The sequence below is a fragment of the Oculina patagonica genome, chromosome 4, assembly GCF_052425735.1.
Source record: "Oculina patagonica isolate OP01 chromosome 4, crgOcupat, whole genome shotgun sequence".
NCBI lineage: Eukaryota > Metazoa > Cnidaria > Anthozoa > Scleractinia > Oculinidae > Oculina > Oculina patagonica.
The window spans coordinates 46854543-46877236 of NC_135761.1; the positions used below are offsets into that span (position 1 = coordinate 46854543).

At 38.4% G+C, this 22694-nt stretch overlaps 2 protein-coding genes across 2 annotated transcripts in view; both read right to left on the bottom strand.

Annotated features, from left to right (window-relative positions):
• Positions 1 to 7632: 7632 nt before the first annotated feature.
• Positions 7633 to 22694, bottom strand: part of LOC144652486 (uncharacterized) — a 93474-nt gene continuing 78412 nt past the window's right edge. Inside the window, exons 9-14 of the mRNA XM_078512499.1 lie at positions 13178 to 13459; positions 12286 to 12651; positions 10651 to 10932; positions 9759 to 10124; positions 8230 to 8499; positions 7633 to 8012 (exon numbers count right to left, since the gene is read on the bottom strand). Of these exons, the coding sequence (XP_078368625.1) occupies positions 7633 to 8012; positions 8230 to 8499; positions 9759 to 10124; positions 10651 to 10932; positions 12286 to 12651; positions 13178 to 13459 (1946 nt within the window). The remainder of the gene's footprint in view (positions 8013 to 8229; positions 8500 to 9758; positions 10125 to 10650; positions 10933 to 12285; positions 12652 to 13177; positions 13460 to 22694) is intronic.
• Positions 17023 to 20619, bottom strand: LOC144652630 (uncharacterized). The gene is made up of 3 exons (XM_078512706.1): positions 20415 to 20619; positions 18354 to 18695; positions 17023 to 17475 (listed from the first exon to the last, which is right to left on the bottom strand). The coding sequence occupies exons 1-3, from the start codon at positions 20491 to 20493 to the stop codon at positions 17177 to 17179; spliced, it is 720 nt and encodes a 239-aa protein (XP_078368832.1). The 5' UTR covers positions 20494 to 20619; the 3' UTR covers positions 17023 to 17176.

Below are 22694 nucleotides of genomic sequence, written 5' to 3' on the forward strand. Positions count from 1 at the left end.
TCTGTAGCTTGGCCTATCTAGCTTTTCTGATAGCACTTACAAGACTTTTACAAGACGACAACATATACTTCAATAGTATTGACATCATCTGGTATAATTTGGAGTGCATTGAGGAAACATTTTTTCTGTTATAGACATTTCGCCGATAAAAAGTTAAAAAAAAAATAAACCGTAATGGAAATGTATCTTATACGATAAACCTTTTCGAATTTCTCAGTTTCACTTTTACTCAGTGGAAAATACAGTATAGAATTTAGCACAAAAACTCTATGAAACTAATATGTCTTTTCTTGTTCTAGTCGATAAAAAAAATTGTATTTGTAGAGATTCTAATATTATAAAAGAAAATTCTTTAGTTTAGTCGAAGTTCCACCAGGTTATTAATAAAAATCGGCGTTTTCAATACGAAATTATCTTGGAGGAATCAAATAATTATTTTTAAACTCAAATTTTTCACGTTCTCCTCTACCAGTTTACACAAAATGAGATGTGTTCCACAACGCGTTATTTTTTAACCGGAACGAAATGTGATCTTCTTGGTGGGTTTTTCTTACCCAATATTTTTAAATAGCTGTGTTTTAAACCAAGCAATACATTTAATGAATTCAACAAAAGATACACAAATTTATATGCGTTTCAATTAAATGCATGAAATAATCAATTTGTTAACCATTGCTTTGATAATACTGTTTTACTCCCAATAATGTTAAAGATTTAACAATCATGTTATTTCTTTCAGTTCGAAAACGTCGGACAAGCGCTACAGCAATGCGTCCAAAAATGCCCGTGAAAAAATACTTCAACTATGAAAAAAAAATTAAAAGCCGATATTGCCTATCCGGTTAGGATAATGATAGGATTATATTTAAAGCGTTTTAAATCCACTGAGTTCATGCATTGATTCCCGACGCACGTGTGTCGGGAATCAACGCGCTGGATCGAGAACTGAAACCTGACATTCCTTCCGGGATAATTTGTGTTGAAGTTTTGTGTCGCAGTTTTTACTGAAATTAGTGGTAGGCACCTTACCCCATGGAAAACGTTATCTTTGAACATGTAAAGGAGGATATAACCTTCATTTTTTCCGAGAGAAATAAGGTACGGCTATATATATCGATTTTTTGAAGACGCGCGAAACTTGGAAAGCCTGAATCCATTTCCTGAATCCAAGCCATCCGCAGCCAAAGACGCTCGTTTACAGTTTCAGTGCTTTAATTTAGCAATTTCTTTTTTTATAGAAATGGACTATTATTTTTAGGTTTCAGGAAACACAAATATAAATTTTGGCCATTCAAAACATCTGGTGAAATCGGTGACAAAGAGGCTCGTAAATGATGAATCTGAGGGCCTTCCGTTTGACCCACTGTGGGGAAAATGGTCTCCATGTTACCCGGGCCATGTTATTTAGAAGTTACACAAAGATTCCCGTGTCAATATACAAAAATTCGTGACTTTGGATCATTTACATGATCCTTAACTAATTACCTTAGCAAACTTAATAGATCACTCTTATTCATTTCTGGCGTGATTTAATTTCTAGAAGTTCAAAGATATGTACAAGACTTTTTCGAATAGACAAAACAGTACTTCTCTGGTACCGGAATCATTTGGAGTGCATTGAAGAAACAGTTTTCATTACTTGGAGGAATCCAGTAATTATTTTTAAACAGATTTTTCACGTACTCCATGACCGATATAAACACAAAATGTGATGTGTTCCACAACATGTTTTTTTTTAACCGGAACGAAATGTGATCGTCCAAAATAATAACATGGGATTTACACATTAAGCTGAATAACGTTTTTATTTTTTACTAAATCTTTTCTGATAACATTGTTCCAAAGTTTGAAAAAACATCGAGAGGGAAACATTTTGTTCAATGTGGATTTTCTTCATTTAAAACGCTTTAACTTTAAGATAGTTTCTTGTGAGAGTGTAATGCACGTTTACACTAAGTTTCAATTCAGTCTATTGTATGGGAAAAAACTTTTTATTACGTTTCGATAATACTATCCGAGGGCTCAGGGATATTAAAGGATAAAAAATGTAATTCCTTTTAGTTCGGAGAAGTCGGAAAAGCACTTAAGCCAAAAAAATACCGTCTAAAACAATGAAAAAAAATTAAAAGCCGATATTGCCTTTCCGGTAGATAATGATAGGATTACAACCTGCTGGATCAACAAGACGAACCTGACATTCTTTCGGCGATAATTAGTGTTGAAGTTAAATCAACCTGAATGGCCTTATTTCACAAACTGTTATGGAAATGGACGTTTTTTTTTTCACCGGGATTTTTTATTTAGGAGTTACACAAGAATTCCTGTGTACGTACAGAAACCGTGATTTCTGCATCATTCACACAATCCCTAAACATAATAAACGCACCACTCAAGTTTCCTTTTATTGGCGTGATTTCTAGAAGTTCAAAGACAAGAGAGGATGACGGGAACAGCAATGATTGCTTGGGCTCGACAAATGACATTCACCCATCAGGAAGTACGCATTGCTAACAAAGACGACCACGGAAGTGAATAATTAAACTACAATGTAGACAAAATTGTAAAATTTGAGAACGAATTCATTTCTATTTACCCATTTAGCTTGATTTTTTTGAGCTTTTTTTATAGATCACGAACAGTTAACTTTTCTATGAAATTATTACTGATTTTATTTGGAGCAAATACAGAAATACAGCCTGCTTGCAGTTTCCGGAATATGAAAACATGAAAAGGAGAAAATCATTTACTCTTAATTTATGAAAATATAATACCCTCCACTGAAAAGGAGCTGATCAACCTTATTGTCTAGCCGTAAATATGCGATAGAGGTCTTCAACATATTCTAATTTGCATCTTTGCTTTTAATCTTTTTTAAACATCCACGGTTTTCAAAGGTTCATGTTATATCTTTTGGGCTTAAACAAGGAACTAGAACGTTCTCAAACGATCCTTATCGCCGGGTCACGAAAGTTTTCGTAACGCCACCACATACACTGGGGCCTCATTTTCTTAAGTTGTGAAATTTGAAGTACCAAAGCGTTGAAATACATTTCAATTAACTCATCAACGAATTACATCCGGGCGTTTACATTTTGCAATAGGGATCGCAAAAAGACTTACGAAAACAACCAAATTCTAGAAGTTGAACTGGGGCTAACGCAGCTTGTAATGCAGGAAACACACGCGGGATATACTTTAAAATTGCACGTGAAAGGATTCTACAAATGCGACCGGTTTAGTGACTTTAGCCTGTCTTTCAATGATAAGGTCATTCCCAGGTCATTAGCAGCCACGTCGTGGTTAACTGTTGAGTTGAGCAATCAACAGTTAAAGAAGATTGAAGTGCAATTCCCAGTTTTCACTCATTTTATGGAGATGAGCGCTGGTCGAAGGATATGTTTGCAATAGGAATTGAATGCTACACTGTTTAGGAATCAGAAAAAGTGACTGCTTAGTAGATAATAAAATTTGACTTACATATACTGAACTTTCGTCACAAGGAAGTAAACGGTTTACAGTAACACTTTCAGTTTCCTTCGATGAAGACAATCATTTTTGTACATTGCAGAAATGAAGAATACATCACTTGCTAAAAAAATTCGGACTTAAATTTTCTGACGATTTATTTCTGACGTTTAATTTTTGGACACTTTTTATCTCATTTCGGACAAATTTCGGAAAAAAAATTCCGGACACTTAAATTTACGCATACAAAATACGAATTAGCCTGAAACAACATCTGGGAAAATGAGTTTACGGTACCCTCAAGGTTCGACAGATACACCGACGCGAAAATAGCACAAATACTGTTGTTATGTATCGCAAGAGTTCCTTCTATAAACTGAGGAAACTGAAAGCTTTGGAGCTCAAAGTGGCTTAATGATCTGTGACAAGATCTTCAAAAGAACCATCTGGCTCTGGTTGCCAAAGTGGCAGCTTTCACTGTTCCTGCCATCTCAAAACCCTTTCCTGTCGCATCAGGGTAAAAATGTCGGATGGTTTTATTGTCGGACACTTTTTTGTCCGAAATTAACATCGTCTGAACCTTTTTAGCAAGTAATGTCAGTAATTGCGCCTCGGCAGCCCAACGGTATCCGTGGGAATTCCTTGATCTTTCTTATACCCACTTATTACATACACACCGTTATTTTCGGGAAGGTGCTGAAAATAAATATCATAAATATGACTAAGTAGTTTTTGTACCCACTCACTGGAGGTAGCGTGGCCGAGTGGTTTAGGGCACTGGTGTTGTAATCCGGATGCCCCGCGTTCAAACCCTCCACCCTGCCACTAGCTGAAATTGTTCTCGGTCGTCCCGAGATCAAATCCTCGGTCATGCTTTGTATATATTCTCCCACCCTGGATATAGCCAACTGGTCTGCCTCCTGCTAGTTGGGATTTTTAACTATGTTATGTTCATTTAAAAGATTTGTTTCTTCTGTTTCAGTGACATGTCTGGAAACTAGTGCATGACTACTTAAAACAACATTTACATTTTGTTTATATTTACATAGTAACCCGCTCTGCCGCTGTAAACATTCCTGCAGTACACTGCTATGTACCGATAAAGTGTCGTCGAGGAAGGATCATTTTAGTACGCCAGGGGGATGGTGATTTTTCTTAACCAATACCAGGAATAACTATTTTAGGTTATCTGCCAAACAGTCGCTCCTTTAGCAATGTAAATACAGAGTTTATCGGCGGAATTTCTCCCCAGAAATTCCTGTAGCTTTGATTCCCTGTATGCTGTTAGAAAACCTACGTAATTCAACATTTGGAATGCTGTTGTTAATGCTCAGTAAAACATCTTGTTTTGGAATTTTATAGGATGAAATATTAACATAACATCGTGAAAAAGTTTAAATTCCCGCGCCCACAAAAGCACCAGTGTCACGGAAAAGGTGTTACCCGGAACAGGGGACACGATATAAACAATATTGGGACAGACTTCTCGCGGGGAACAGCATTTCCTGGGTACATAATAGTTGTTTTCCTACGAAACAGTGTAAAACTCCAGCACATTTCCAGGGCGCCTGTTCAATTCAAGCCTTGATCTTTTCAAGAATCTTATCTATTCTTACCCATTCTATATTTTGTAGTTAATCACGATAGTTGATTCAGACAGACCGAAATGAATCGGCGCCACTTTACCAGTCATACCTACATACATTAAATATTTCGGGGTTACACGAGACATTTTTGACAAGGCGCAGCTAAACCGCATGTCTAGCCGCTCTTACGCGGACTACGCGGAAGGCGACGAAGACACTTTTACCCCGTTCAAGGCAAGTGTCTACCATCCATCGCATGCCACGCATTTTGCAACGCCTCAGAAACTGAACAAAAAAATTTCTTGATTACTGATTGAGCCAGAAATGCATACAAAGTAAGTGAAACAGGCAAAAGTTAATTAAATCTATGAATATGTTTTCTTAACCAAAGATGCGTGCGAGGACCCACGTTTAAATTGAAAACCCACCGCGCCAACTTGGCGTGATAAAGGTCGACCCCTGCCATATTTCCACTAATAAAGTATCTAATAAATATTTCCACTATTAAAGCTGTCGTTCCAAATATCACTAAAATTCTTTATGAAGCATTGCTTCCGAAAAAACTGAGTTGTCGGCTTTTGTCGCTAACAAAGTTACCGGAGAAATACCTCTGTCTACCAGACAAGTGTTTAGAGTCTAGCTCATGTCAGTCGGTAGACTAACGGAAGGAAAAGTCTTAAGCAGCCGGGTTGTCTCGCCTTCTAAAAGTGTAAAAATAACGCTATATAAACTGCGGAGAGCTGATAAAACATCCAAATTTAAAACGATAGTCTAAAATCGGTCTGTCGTCTCCTGGTGAGAAGAAGAGACAAGTGAAATTTCAAACTACAGTGGAACCCCGATATAACGATATGCAAAGGGAGCAGTAAACCTAATCGAGGTCAACCTAACATATACTTTTTTACTGGATAAAGAGGCTTAGAATACTGTTTCATTAATTCGTAAATCATCATACAAAGCTGTTGTCAGAAACGTTAGAGGTTACTCGATAACTGTAAATGTTCTGGTTAAATTGTGACTGTGTTCGGATAATATCGTTATATCGGGGAAAATTTTACGTTCGGTCCGCTAAATTCTCATCGTTATATCGGGAATATCGTTATATCGAAGTCGTTCTATCCCACATCCCGCCTTTAAATTTCCTTTCATCCCGCATCCCGCCAGCGAAAAAAAGGCCCATCCCGCGTCCCGCCAAACCTATGTAAGACTCTCATACATTTTACTGTAACTCTTGCCGGCACATAGAATATTCTTTATTATACCGGGAATATCGTTATATCGAGAATCGTTATGTTCCACTGTGGCAGTGTGGCCATCTGAATAATTCGTCAATGCGTAATGCCGTTTCTTTTGAAAACACATTTTCCACGATGACTGAATTTTTCAGATTTGCGGTTTTTGAAAGGAACGCAAAATCCTAAAAAAGTGGTTTAATACTGTGACAGCAAAAACAAATTGCACAAATATTGCAAATAAATACGGGAGAGGGTGGTTAAGGTAGGCCGATATCCCGTTTCACGCCCTGATTTTGCACAGATTCACGAGTCAAGAAGTATGCGTCACGCATAACAAACTCAATAAAAACACTTTATTTCAATTCATTTCAATCACAGATAAAAAAGGAGACAATTCTTTATGGTTTCTTCAGTAACATCAAAACAGTGGAGATCGCCGGATAATATAAACATAAGATTGATTCAAGATGAAAAAATACATACATCTTGAAAAGGAAACACGAGGTTGACCCTATGACGTTTCCCTAAGTAAAAATTAAAAAGCGGGATATACTGCATACAATATTAAACAATTATTCACCGAAGTGGAGGTGAATAGTACTTTGCTAATCACCTCCGAGTTAACCAATCAGCGCACGCGAAAAGCACTATTCACTTGTGGGGTTTATACTAAAAATCTCAGCTCGTGTGCGGCTGGCTTTAGTTGCAATTTGTATCACAAGAATACTTAGCCTGAAATTCAGTTTAAAGAATACTTGTGTGAAGAAAAGAACAGTACAGCAAAATGTCACATACCATAAATCACACTTATTTACAGTGTTATTTATATACAATTATACACAGTTCTATTGACTTTCGAGGCATAAGGTAGAAACACACCCACTTCCTAAACTCTCCCCAACCCTGCTGTAGTTCAAGGGTAGGTAGAGTTTAAGGACTAAATAAAAAATGATATAGGTACAAATTTACTCTGTCACTGAAGACTGTTTCATATTTTGCCGCATCTAATGAATTTTTTTGCTGCTTTTACGATTCCTTCTGGGCCGAACATAATACATTGGACAGCCTTCAGTATAAACGTTTGCGCGACAAGCGTTCGTAAAATTCTTACTGTCCTCACGGAAGTGTCCTTTGCAGAAGAGGGATAAAATTGGAGCTTATTAGAAGTAAAGGTACATGTCCGGAGAAGCGTGGGGTTGCGGGGGGGGGGGGGGGGGGGGGTTGGCGGAGTGAAGAGGGAGAGAGAAAGTGATGTTAAGGCTGCTTCATTCGTCGCCTCCCTTTCCCCTTCTTACTTTTTGACCTGTATACAATATACAATAGTCCACTTTTAATTTCTTCATTTCTCACAAGAGACGCTTCTTTTGGCTGATGCTTTCACTTAGTAAACCAATGCGTCTGTATTTACAAAGGAAATGAATCTCCATTAAGGTTTTCATTTCTCTCTCCTTGTAACCACGGTAACCATTCTCGACGATGAACACGCGGTTGGTGAATATTATTTTCCTTGGTGACGTAATGTGCCTGCTTCCACAACCACCCAGTGGCATCTTAAAACTGACATGCGCAGGGGTAACATAGTACGGTCGACAGCCTGGGTCATTGAGATGCATGCGCATGCGTTCTGAATTTAACCACGGGAGCTTCGCGCGGTCTAAAGTGGTGGTGGTGAATCGTGAGCCGCACTCAAGTTCTGCTGCTCCTTTGTTGAAGATAACGCCATTGACTGCAAAGAATGAGTTAACAATTACTGTAAAATTCTGTGTCTGATTATGGATTGAGCCCAGAAATGCCCAGGCTGTGTTCTGATTGGGTAATGAGATTCAGAAACTCGTCGGAAAAAACTTCAAAAGGTATTCGGGAAACAGTACCGATTCTCCGATTTTATCGGTAACCGGAGGAAAACAATCTAAAACATCGCTTTACAACTTAAACTTAATTACCTGGAATCTCCAAGTTAATAACATGCCTGACGGTCTTTCTGAGAGCATCGGTCGCTTGACACACATAACGACCGCCATCTTGAAAGCGTGGTTCCAACACAAAGCTCAACATCCTGCCTTGCGCACGCGCAATCACCGCCTTGTGTCTGATGATGCTGACCTGTACTGGGGGCTCACCTCCATGAAAAGTGCACCTTAACTTTACAGCCATGTTCAGCGGGGAAAATATTTTGCGGGAACTTGACATTGACTGATCAAGTGTAAGTGGTTCTGAAAGGAAAGACGCAAGGATGTTTAGATTTTCTATTTTTAAGCGATGGCGTGACATCGCTTTATGCCATCGAACGAACGGTTCGGTTTGTCTGTTTGGCCCAATCGAACAGAAAATCAAGTTTAACTTAACAAGAAATCGCCGCGTAAACACAAAAGCAAAATACTTCCGTGCAGTTAGAATGGAACACTACAATTTATAAACGAAAGAGACTAATTATACATGATGGGGTCTATTAGATTTAGTTGACAGAAATTTTTAATTCTTATAATTCAAAGGGACACTGTGAGCAAGAGGCCGTTTGACCTTTCTTGCAGCTAAAAAGCTTGCTCGCGCGTATCGTATGTCGTTTATCCGTGATATCACACTACAGTATAACGCAATATTTGTTGAGACGACATAGGGAAATCTAAAAAAAGTATAAAAATATAAAATAAAATATTACTGTTGGTCAATTGAGAAAATCTACGAAGAAAATGTATTATTTGCATCCTTGGTCTGTGAATTCATAACAGCTATACAATCACTAACAAGCTTCTTATGTTTAAAAAATGTAAGCTGCACTTGGATAACAGTTTTTTCACACACAAGGTGTCAGCTACTTTTATTTACTTTAAGTTTTTACTCAAAATTATGTAAGACCCCTCGTGAAACGCCATCGCTTCTGCATGCATCGCGTGCCATTTTTTTAATTTTTTTATAAGCAGACATTCAAAACCAACAAAAGAGAGGAAGTCTTAGGTTTTGATTAAAAAGAATACAGTGATTGAACAACCATGACAAAGAAACGAAATTTGAAAGACGTTTACATAGTCGGAAAAAGAAATTTCGAGTGCTCCTAAAAGGAGTCTATGACCTTCCGAAGTACTAAGAGGCCTATGACCTTCCGAAGTAGTAATCTAAAGGTCATAAGTTTGATTCCTGTTTGGAGCACACGGAATTTCTTTCTCCGAGCATGTCTGTGTCATTTACAGAAAATATCCTCTTTGACTTTAATCACCAGGCTTAAAATATACGATCTTCATTTTCATCGTCGCGCAAAACGTGAAATGTTATGGCTGACTTAAGCAGCACAGCGACGGAATTGTTAAATGTTAAACCTAAACGGTAGTTGGAGTGCCTATACATGAAAATGTCGCCTACATCAAAATGCTAGGAGATTTTGGGCGGGGGAGAGGACACCTTCATTGGCGGCTATATAAAATTGCTCGTGTAGTTGAAAACATCACAACTAGTGTTGCTAATATAGACAACTTACCAAGTGGTTTAAATACTATTTTCCCAGCAAAGCGAGTTATTTCATAACGACAGACGAACGGAAAGTACGTGTCGGGCAGATATGTGACACCGAACCCCGGCCGGCGCTTTTCTCGGGCAATAAATACATTACGAGATTCCAGCACGAACTTATTCTTCCGCAGAGTTCTGGTGCCACATCCATAGAGTGGGGCCTGGATCCTGATTTGCATGTCAGTGACGTTGTACGCAGTGCAGTTTGATTGGATAAGATTCATGTGGAGCGTCCCTGGGTCTAGCCATGGATACACAAGTCTGTTTAAGGCCACGTCCATGTAATGGTTTTTACACATCACTGTTAGTCCGCTTGACGTCAGGTCACGTGCCCCTAAAATGATGCATGACGTAAACGTAATTTATAACTTATAAAATGCAAGCAGACTAGATGACACGAAAACCCTAGGAGATCTTATTATTAAAAACCTTAATGACAGCAGAAAAATCTTTTCTTTATGTCAGCAATTTTTAATTAACTCAGTGGATCCCATCAGGGGATTTTTAATCAGTTTGTGTAAATATTTCTTTATCCATATACGGTCACCATGCTTAGAAAGAATTTTTTCACTTTGACATTCATGATCAGCATTCCTTGCATAAATAAATAATAGTAACTATAGTGAATGACCTAGTAGATAATAAGTATTAAAGATATTAGAAAGCCACTTCTTTTGACGTAGTTTAAGACTTTAACATTGACAAAGGATCAAAAAGTAAACAAATGAAAATATTAAGTTCTAAAAAGTAAACAGTTGAATAGCTAGACTGCAAAATTCAACTACGATCTTAATAACAACAGGCGCCCATGTCCTTGACACTATTTGAGGTGATTTTACATGTTCTGTTAATGGCCTTACCTGCCTTTTTCAGATTAATTCTATACTTCACTTGGTTTCCTTTAGCGTCTGTTGCGATGCACTGATATGATTCAAATGCTGCCCAGTGATTGGTCTTTACCGTACCGAACAAAACCTTTCCCTTCACTACCACCCCGTCAGTCAGCCTCCTCCCTCTCCTGGTCAGTGTGATGTTGACGGGAGGGTCTCCGCCTTTAAACGTACAGACCAGTCTGATGTCAAATTTCTTGTAAGTTTTAACGATGGGTGGACTACTCTTGGATTTAACCAAGGTCAGCGGCTCTGTAACAAAACACAACGTGATTTCTTTAGCGTAATGCTCAACTAACATGGTCTCTTTTTTTAAAATATTTCTTTCAATATTTCTAACAGTGCATAGAAGATTTCTTGTCGGTCATAAAAATACTCAGCTAAATAAATGTTTAATTTTGAGCGATAAGTAAGTTTTTGAAAAGTTGGAAACTTGTCAAATTGTATCCATGGTATCAAAAAGTAATTGCTTTTACGTTTTGCTGTATTCTTAAAAACTCCAATACCTCGAAATACACATTCATCACTTGGTCCTTAAAAGAAACTCGACTCAAAATTTTCCAAAACTTTTTTTAAAAATAAATACGTCCATTTCCGGCAAAGGCATATGGCAGTGTTGAACACACGCATCATATCAACAATTTCCTAAAAGTTAAACCAAACGTTTTGGCGATTTTTCTTTTGTACAATGTTAAAATTAAGCAAATGACCAAAATTCATTCTTGAACAAGATGTAGACCGCACAAAACAACAATCAAAACACACATTCAAAACCAGCAAAAGAGGGAAGTCTTAAAGTTTTGGTTTAAAAAATGCAGAGATTGAACAACCGTGACAAAGAAACGTAATTTGAAAGACGTTACATAGTCGGAGAAAACGAATTTCGAGTGCTCCTAAAAGGAGTCGAACCTATGACCTTCCGAAGTAATAATCTGAAGTTCATAGGTTTGATTTCTGTTGGAAGCACTCGGAACGTCTTTCTCGAAAAAACATCCCCTTTCCCTTTAATCACCAGGCTCCAAATATACCATCTTCATTTTCATCAACATGATCGCGCAAACACGTAATGTTATGGCTGACCAAAGCAACACATTGTTCAAACACTTGTTCAAATATAAACCTACACACTTGAGCCTCTCTATGGGTATTTCCGAAGAAATCGAAGACGCGAAGATCACCGCGGAAAAAACGAAGATCTCAAGATTGAAGCGAAGATCTGAAATTGACCAAAATTCACGTGATCAAATTGATCACTCCGATATAAAACTGTCAAAATTCGTAAACACTACAGAAAATATCTGTAATTTCTGAATGTTGGCATTTGACAACATTTCACGAAAAAAAACCGAACGAAGATCTACTTAAAGAAAACGAAGATTTGCAAAACAATTGCGAAGAAAACGAAGACCGTGGGTACCCGTAGAGAGGCTCACACTTGTTCAAATATAAACCTACACGGTAGTTGGAGTGACTATACACTTTTTGGGGGGAAGGGGGGAGGGAGGGCACCCTCATCGGCAGCTATATAAAATTGCTTGCTGTAGTTAAAATCCTCTACATTAAATTCACTTCAATGACATGCTGCTGCTAATACAGACAACTTACCAAGTGGTTTAAATACTATTTTCCCAGCAGAGCGAGTTATTTCATAACGACAGACGAACGGAAAGTACGTGTCGGGCAGATATGTGACACCGAATCCCGGCCGGCGCTTTTCTCGGGCAATAAATACATTACGAGATTCCAGCACGAACTTATTCTTCCGCAGAGTTCTGGTGCCACACCCATAAAGTGGGGCCTGGATCCTGATCTGCATGTCAGTGACGTTGTACGCAGTGCAGTTTGATTGGATAAGATTCATGTGGAGCGTCCCTGGGTCTAGCCATGGATACACAAGTCTGTTCAAGGCCACGTTTATGTAATGTTTTTTACACATCACTGTTAGTCCGCTTGACGTCAGGTCACGTGCCCCTAAAATGATGCATGACGTAAACGTAATTTATAACTTATATAATGCAAGCAGACTAGATGACACGAAAACCTTAGGAGATCTTCTAATTAAAAACCTTAATGACAGCAGAAAAATCTTTTCTTTACGTCAGCAATTTCTAATTAACTCAGTGGATCCCATCAGGGGATTTTTAAGCAGTTTGTGTAAATATTTCTTTATCCATATACGGTCACCATGCTTGGAAATAATTTTTTCCCTTTGACATTCATGATCAGCATTCCTTGCATAAATAAATAATAGTAATTATAGTGAATGACCTAGTAGATAATAAGTATTAAAGATATTAGAAAGCCACGTCTTTTGACGTAGTTTAAGACTTTAACATTGACAAAGGATCAAAAAGTAAACAAATGAAAATATTAAGTTCTAAAAAGTAAACAGTTGAATAGCTAGACTGTAAAATTCAACTACGATCTTAATAACAACAGGCGCCCATGTCCTCGACACTTTTTGAGGCGATTTTACATGTTCTGTTAATGGCCTTACCTGCCTTTTTCAGATTAATTCTATACTTCACTTGGTTTCCTTTAGCGTCCGTTGCAATGCAATTATATGATCCAAATGCTGCCCAGTGATTGGTCTTTACCGTACCGAACAAAACCTTTCCCTTCACTACCACCCCGTCAGTCAACCTCCTCCCTCTCCTGGTCAGTGTGATGTTGACGGGAGGGTCTCCGCCTTTAAACGTGCAAACCAGCCTTACGTCAAATTTCTTGTAAGTTTTAACGATGGGTGGACTACTCTTGGATTTAACCAAGGTCAGCGGCTCTGCAAAAAAACACAACGTGCTTCATTTAATTTTCGCTTCCGATTTCTTTAGCCTACTGCTCACCTAACATGATCTCTTTTTTGAAATATTTCTTTTACAAATATTTCTAACAGTGCACAGAAGATTTCTTGTCGGTTATAAAAAAAACTCAGCTAAATAAATTTTTAATTTTTGAGCGGTAAGTAAGTTTTTGAAAAGTTGGAAACTTGTCAAATTGTATCCATGGTATCAAAAAGTAATTGCTTTTACGTTTTGCTGTATTCTTAAAAACGCAAATTCTTCGAAATACACATTCATCGCTCGGTCCTTAAAAGAAACTCGACCAAAATTTTCACAAACTTTTTTATAAATAAATATACGTCCATTTCCGGCAAAGGCATATGGCAGTGTTGAACACACGCATCATATCGCCAATTTCCAAAAAGTTGAACCAAACGTTTTGGCGATTTTCTTTTGTACAATGTTTAAAATAAGCCAGGGGGGGGGGGGGGGGGGGAAACTCCCTTTGTTACACGACTGAAAAAGGGGTCATAGCGGTGCCGGGCAACCGAATGTGCGCAGTAGCTATGGAATGGTTGCTAAGGGCACAGTGAATAGCTTGACAAAGTCATTGTCTAGTTCGCATATCTTGGTCTTGACCGTGCACAAAACACAATAGCTATTTGCATTTTGTTTGTTCTTTTGAAGTTTGCCGGACATCACAACAACAAACAGTGATAACGGTGTCCAGTCTGGCAAAAGTAGGGCTTGCGAATTATACCAATTAAAAATAACTCCAATGATTCTGAAATGATTTACCATTTTTTGGTTGTTAAATGTCAACCGTGACCAATTTTTCGCTTGGTATTCCACGCCGCCAAAACATTCTCAGTGACGTGAAACATCAGGTGAGAATTCAGTGGCGTGAAACATCAAACGCAAACACCGCCACTATTCGAATTTCACACGAATGCAGTCATTGATATTTAAATCTTGCTGAGAAAACAAAACTTTAGGTGACGTCTTACTTAGCAACGGCTTGATTGATATAGACTCGCACTGTTTCCAGGCACTGCTATGTCTCCAAAGAAAAGTGCCGACTTTCTCCCCCCCCCCTGAAATAAGCAAATCACCGAAATTCATTCTCAAACAAGATTCAGACCGCACAAAACCAATCAAAACACCCTTTTTTTTACTTGAACAAGTTGTCAATGTATGATTGTATTCTTTTATTACCTTTTGGACTTAATATCTTGACATCTCTTTTCAAAGGAGCCGGCGCCTTTTGCTTGCGATCAAACCGACACTGGAAAGGAAATAATACATCCGGGAGTCTAGTGACCAGTTCTCCGGGTCGAGCTTTTACAAACGCCATCAAGATGTTGCGATAGATGACGCCATCAGCTGAATTCTTCTTCACTGTTTTGCATTCCCCGTATGTAGTTTTTACTATAATGTGCGTGAAATTCATGTGATAAGGTCGACAGTTGTCGTCCATGAGATGTATGTCAAAGAAGTTTGGGTGTAACCATGGATACGTCACACGGTCAAGCGTTAACTGCATTTCATTGGGTGTGCAGGAGATCTTTTTACCATCAACTGAAATGGACGATGAATCTACAAAAACAACAAACACAATTTATTCGGATACACTCCTCGATATAACAATATTCCGATATAACGATGAATATTCTATGTCCCGACAAAAGTTACAGTAAAATGTATGGGACGGAACCCCGATATAACGATCTTCGATATCGATATTCCCGATATAATGATGAGAATTTTGCGGACCGAAAGTATAATCTTCCGCGATATAACGATATTATCAGTACACCGTCACTTTTTATTGCAAACATCGAATTTAATGCAATAACATTACGGTAATCGAGTCATTCGTAACGTTTCTAAAAACAGCTTTGTACGATGATATACGAAAATGATACTGTGTTCTAAGCCTCTATCCTCCTCTTAGATGCAGTGAAAAGTACTTGTTAGGTTTACCCCGATATAACGATATTTTCGGTTATTTTACGGCCAATCGTTATATCGGGAGTTTCGATATAACGATTCTTCGATATAACGATATTATTTTACTGCTCCCTTGGCATATCGATATATCGGGGTTCCACTGTATTTACGTCATTGAAATAACTCAGATAACACTACTAAAGTTAACTTTATTTTAAAAAAATAGATGCTAGTTTTAACCTTTATACTTCTAACGAATTTATCTTGGGGTAGGAAATTACCAAAAACGTAACAACAACCAAAAACGAACTATAATGGTCACGACTGCTAAAGATTGAGACACACTACAAGGATGCATTTAAAAACTGAGGTTTAATAATTTTCAGATGCGCCATCCGTGAAAAGCTTCGTTTTTTGCAATTAATGGGTAAAACAACAAACAAACATAACAATCTTAACCCTATTCAGACCGGGGGGGGGGGGGGGGCTTTTCAGGCCCGCGCTGACTTTGAACTTTTATAACTTTTTTAAGATTTAACCAAACGCTGCCAAACTTCTGAGTTTTTCTAAAATTTATCTGGCAACAATTTGGTAGGGTTGGATGATGTGTCCGGAACTTGATATCACCATGGCAACGGCATTTTGACAGGCATGTTTTCCCAAATTTGTAATTTTTCGTGTTTCTGTTAATAAAAATCAACTTAAATGGAATTATTTTTACATTTTTACGGGTTTAAAGCACATTTTTATTTATTTTGAGTACTTTGCAGTGATTTTGGGTGGTTTTCTGGCATTTTGGAAAAATTTTAAAATCCAAGATGGCGGATCCAAGATGGCAGCTGTTTTGACATCATGATGTAATTGTCACGTGATGTGACGCCACCATCCCACGTGACGTATACCAAAAGAAAGAGTTTCGGACATACAATACATCCTATAAGTTTCATGGTGATTGCTTAAATATTCTGGAAGAAGGTCCAAAAAAAGCCCGGTCTGAATAGGGTTAACGTTCAAAACAAATTCGTGAAATTACTTGAGCCCTAAGCACTGGGAGATTTTATTTACTAATGATTCATCCATATTTTCTCGATTAAACGTCCTCAGGGTTTATTTCAAACTTGGCCTGGTGGACCCGGTTTATTTGACTCATGAAGTCTGTTCGCCGTTAAAGAATGTTGTTTTTACATTTCTTTGACAGACTTACATATTTTCATTACAACCACAAATTTTATGTGGGAGGCGCGGTGGCCTAATGGTTAGCGCGCTCGACTCCGAGTCCGGATTCGAGCCCTGGCCGGGGCGCTGCGTTGTGTGCTTAGGCAAGACACTTTACTCTCACAGTGCCTCTCTCCACCCAGGTGTGTAAATGGGTACCGGCGAATCTACTGCTAGGGGGTAACCCTGCGATGGACTGGCATCCCATCCAGGGGACGTAGCAATACTCCTAATCGCTTCATGCTACAGAAACCGGGATAAGCTCCGGCTGTGTGGGCCACTTGGTTTGTACACAGACTTTACCTTTACAAATTTTATACCTCAAATAAATGCTTGAGGTTATTTACAACTCCACCTTGGAAACACGGTGTTTATTCGAGACCCGGCGTTTACTTAAGAAAATACGAGTGTCTGCTATCCCGATCATCGCTTGTTACTCTCTCTAATTAGACTCTAAGTTTCACTCTTACTCGTTCGTTCTCTTGGCTCCTAACATTTCTCTGCAATTAACAACAGCAGCAAAAAGCTAACAATAACAACAACTACAACAATTACATCCGATAGGCTGGCGTACCAATTTTTCTTAGCATGATGTTGTGTGTGATTTTCTTGTGATTTGCGTCTTCAGCCAGGCAGGTATATAAGCCATATTCCTTGTTGAGACGTCCGACAGTAACAGTGACTGTTTGGGTGCCGTTTTGCTGGCTAGCTACAGTTTTTCCTTCATGAGTTATCACAGCTCGTACGGGGTGGGCGCCATATTTGAATGTACACCTCAGCTCAACTGGTAAACCGTAGTACGTTGTCACATTCTCTGGACTTGAATGGAGTTTATCCAATTGTAGAGGCGCTGGAAAAAATCAGTTGAAAAACATTTCTTTCAAACATTATTATAGAGATTAAAAATTACCTCTATTAATACAAAGGCTGAGACTAGATTGGCTGACAACCTTAAGTCGTTGACAATTTTTTTCACATTTTCCCTCAAACTTATAAATTATCCATCAGGTCAAAAGGAACGAAATCGTAACCGTAATTGTGGTTTCGTTATCTAATCTTGAGAGATATTGTTTTATGATGTTTCGATACACCACACTGATGTTTCCATTCACGCGTCGTTCTCTGCCTCGTCCGCAGGCGCCAATCGGTTGGACTGTTAGGGCGAAAAGGCTGGAAAACTGGGAGCACGGGGATTGATGTTTTGGGAGCGAGCCGTTTTCCCGTCAGCATCAGGCCCACAACGCCAAGCAAACCGTGCACGTCAGTCCCACAACGCCAAGCGAACCATTAGAATTAATTAAAAGGCCACTTAGCAATATACTATTACAGATAAAGGGAAAATCATAAAATTATAGTGAAGAATCACCAGCAACCAACCGACAATGAATACTCCACAACACCACTTTAGAGCAGTTTTCATTTGAGTGTAGTAAAACCAAAACCAAAGTAATCACTCTTGCCAATCACGAAAGACATAAGATCGAGTGAACCAATCGAAAGTCGAAGCAAATACATGTAGCCAGAACAAATCGTTGGAAAACGTGCGCGAGCGAATCACGTGTTGGTTTGGTTTTACTTTTCATTGGCTGAGAAAGTGGCGCGAGTTTATTAAACCAATCACTAGGTGTAGAAATTTAAAACCAAAGCAAACGTAAATTACTTTTGACACTCGAGTTAAAACCGCTCTACTTACTCCATTATGTTAAACACTTCCCATTCATTGCTTACCTGACGCGGGCGGTGCTTTCTTTCTGTCGTAAGTACAACGAAAACCAACTTCTACATCCGGGAAAAACGACACCAGCTGACCGGCTCCAGTCTCCTCTCGCGCAATAAAAGTGTTGGTAAAAATCACGTGATCCCGAGTGACCTTGGACTTTGTACCGCAGCCATTATGCGGTGTCTTTATGAAGACATGCGAGCTATTCACAAAGAATGGTTTACAGTGTTCATCATTGAGATGCATGTCAATCTTGGACGGAAGAGTTTGCCAGAGGTGCGAGTTAAATCTTACGACAAGTTGGATGAAGTCCTGCGCACAAGTCACGTGACTGTCAATAAAACGTCGTTCTGTTGAGAAAATGAAGAAATATTTTCTATTCTATGCTAGTCTAGTCCAGAAGCTCATAAGGGTTTTTGTCTAGTCTTAATTAATTAATTAATTGTTTTAAAATGTTCTTTTACACATCTCTCGTCAAAACGGAGGTTTTTCAAAACCACACGCAACTCCGAGCATTACTTGCAATTTTAAACAAAGAAAATAACCCCTAATACACGGGAGTCAAGAAGTCACTGTAAAAATTAATAGTAAAATTAATTAAGGAGTAAAATTAATCCATTTATTGTCCTACTCCGCCTAGTGGAGTACAAAAATCCCACGAAACGAGTACAAATATCTTACGATACACAAGACCGGTTTAACAGGTTCCATATAGTCCTCTTATTAGGAATGATTTACAAGCACAGCGCATGCGTAATCAAACTAATACAAAACCAGTTCAGTCATTTGCTGATAGCTATTAAGGAGATCATTCAACACTTAAAACATAATTAGAAAAAAAACCCTGCAGTTTAAAAGATCAAAAACAGTATAATAACATCTCGTGACAATGCTGGCAACGAATTCAGTCTAACGTGTCGTGACCTTTATGTGTATGGGGTAAAAATAAATATATTTCATGAATGAGCTCACGTATGTTCAATCAAATGTTTAGATGTAAAAGAAAGTTGTTGGACGTTGTCATTCATTCCAGCCATTTCTGAAAATCCTAAATGCCTTTACAAAACAGAAATGACTTTATTTCGTTAAACTCGTATTTCTACATATCACGCACCTTTGATTTACCACTGCCGTTTTTAAGGTCAACATAAACTTCAGCCGCAGAGCTTCAAATAGCTGATGAAAAGTCTTTGATCCAAATAACGATCAGCACGTATAATTACCAATGGAAAAATCTATAACTGATGTTTTGACCAATCATTTCAGAAACGTGTAGACATGTACAGTTTAAATTTCTTGAGTTATTGTTTAAAAAGCTGAAGTACTCGTAAGGTCTTTAAAATCACTAGTACACCCGGTACATCTGTTTTTCGATAGCGATTTTTTAATGAACATGTAGTACAATTTACTTTTTATTTTTGAAGCAAACTGCGCATTTTACCATTTACGTCCTATGGTGAACATCGAAATTCTCCCAATTGTTTTCATACATCCCTATCATTCTCCTTCATAGAATTTAACTTCTAATCAATATATTTGCTGAGATCATTTCCGCAACTCTCATCACGCGCCTTACTAAATTTGTTTTAAAAAGGTAGGGAGAATTTAGCAAGTAATGACCAGTAGGAATTCCGCAGAGGATTCAATAATTCTGTCCACGCCATTGTTCGGCATTACAGAATAATGTACCTTTTAATTATCGCAATTATTGTCGTTCTTACTTCAATCTTGAACACTGTTCTTTCTTCGGGATGGTGACCGGGAGATTACGTTTTTTTGCATTTCAGGAAAGAAAGTGTGAAGCAAAGTTGCGTCACATGTAACTCGTGCTCTCCAAGCATATCACACTGAAAAACAAAATCTTGGTTGATCTTTTTTTCATTTTGATAATAATCTTGTTTGACAAAATAGCCCCACGAAAAAGTCAATTCAACATTGTCAAGAGGTCTGCGTCACGGGAAATCAAAGATCTTTTAAATATAAACAATTTGCAAGTTATTCACAAACGTAAGTAAATTTTTAAGTCAAACTGTAGCATTTAGAGGGAAGAAATAAAGTTTCGGAAATACCTTTAAGAGAAGAAACTCCACAAGTGAATACCACAAATGCATAAAGCAGAAATCGGCGACAAACTTTATCGCCAAACATTTTGACGCAATCTGTGTATTATACGTGCTGTGTTAGAGCAGAAGTAAGCTCACGAGTTCGCTGACAGCATCAAACAATAATGTTTTGGTCATGTCAAAGTCGAGGCCTTTAAACAGCATTCTTGGTTTGTATCCAACTATTTTAGGACTAATAACAGCACTTCGTTTCCGGTCGATGAAAGGCAAATCTGCTTAAAGGGGTCGTTCAAATTATTATTGTAAATGTCGGGGTTCCCTGCGTGAATAAACACATGACTGAGTTTGCGTGACCATAGGCTATCACGATCTCGGCGCCGTTTTCAGTCACGTTAACCTCTGAATGATGTCCTTGACAAAAAGACGGACGAAGGTAGGACGGAGGCAATCAAACAAGCAAGGAAGTAAGTAGGAAGAAACATTTCGAAGAAAAATATTTTTTCAGTCTTTCACAAGGCCATTATGAAAGGGTTCTGAAGGGGGGGGGGGGGGGGGTGAGGGGGGTATAAATCCCATTTTCCCAGCCCAAATTTTGCCCAAATCTCATTTCCTAGCCTATTGATTCCCATTCCTAGTGACCAAATCCTAGTGCCATTGATCCAGACTCGTACCCAGTCGCTTCTCTCGCAGTTATGAGCGGCGTGCAATGCATCAAGGGAAGGGCGAACTCCCAGTTCCCATTTTACCCCTTCAGACGCCGCTTATAACTATTTTCTGAACAATCTTCGGGTGCTTTACCTCGTCATTAACATCGCGTCACAGTCTCTAAAAGATCTCATCCCTTGGGTAATCTCGGCGTTCCAATGCAAGATGACGCCACTTTGTAAAGTCAACAAAGCTTCGGGTTCGAGGTTGCCTAAGTAACTACCTATGGCTTGAAAGTCTGTTTATTTTCTTTTTATACTTACTTTCCCAGTTACCACGAAGGGGTATTCGGAAACATTTTCCATTCGTATGACTTTTTTGCGTCAGTATCAACCTCATTCAAAGGGAAAAGTGTCATTTTTGATAACTATTTTTGTCGAATTGTATTATCAAGCACTCAAGTGTAGCCGGAAAATTGCGTGGCCTGGCGCGATCAGTTGCTTAGCAACCGCGTAAAGAAAACTGCGGGCTCAGACTGGTCTCGGATACCGACGAGTACCAGTTGGTGCTTAAAGGGGCTATGTCACGGGGATTTCGCAGATTTCGCGGTCTAAACTGTTCTGAAATACGTGGTAGGTAACTTTACCCATAAAAACATTATCTTTGAACATTTAACTTAAGATATAACCTTTCTATGGGGATAAAAATCAAATTTCGGCTATAAATATCGATTTTTTTTTAAGGCGCGCGGAAACAACTTGAAAACGTTGGCTAACGTTTTCAAATTGCAAAACGCGTTTGGCAAACGCGCTTTTAGACAGCTTTAGTGCTCTAAAATAGCACTTGTTAATAAAAATGGAACATTGTTTTTAAGTTTCCTACGACACAAATATAAATTTTGGCTGTTCAAAACTCTGTGAAAATCTGACACAGTCCCTTTAATTTAGGCCAACTAATCGGTAAATGCAGTAAATGTAAAGATAAAAATAACAATTAAGTGCAGTGGACTGGAATCAACGCTTTTTATCATTGTTTGAGCAGATTTTCATCGTCAACAGGTTGTTGAAAATATACCAAAAATGCAAATAAAAATCTACAAAAACAATCAACCGTTTGTACTGTAAAAGAATTCTTCCTTTTCTGTTTCCGTTTCTTTAAAACCTATCGGCCAAAACACCATCAAAAGCTAACATGCAGGCTAGTATGCATGTACATGGGCATGGAGACTTATTGAAGACTAAGAGATTTTTTTTTTATTCTTTAATGAATAAAAAATTCTGTTAAAAACCCTATTAAGAGTGCCTGTTCATGTCCCATACAAGAGAGTAAGCTCCTGCAAATTTCTTAGACGTTCAATTGTTGCTAAAAAGTTAGACAATCCACCGTACGTAAGAAAGATGGCGAGCGTCCATTAAACAATTAGCGACCTTCAGATTTGACTACGAGTACTAGATCGAGTACGAGTACGACTTTGGAATTTCGACACAATTGTATCCCCCAAACTATAACTCTTCCCTGTTGCTGACTAACACATAAATAAATGTTAGGGGTAAGATTGGTGTGATAAGTGATTATAGGAGGCACACGAATTTGGTTTGAAAACTCGTACTCGTACTCAATCTCGTACTCGTAGTCCAATCT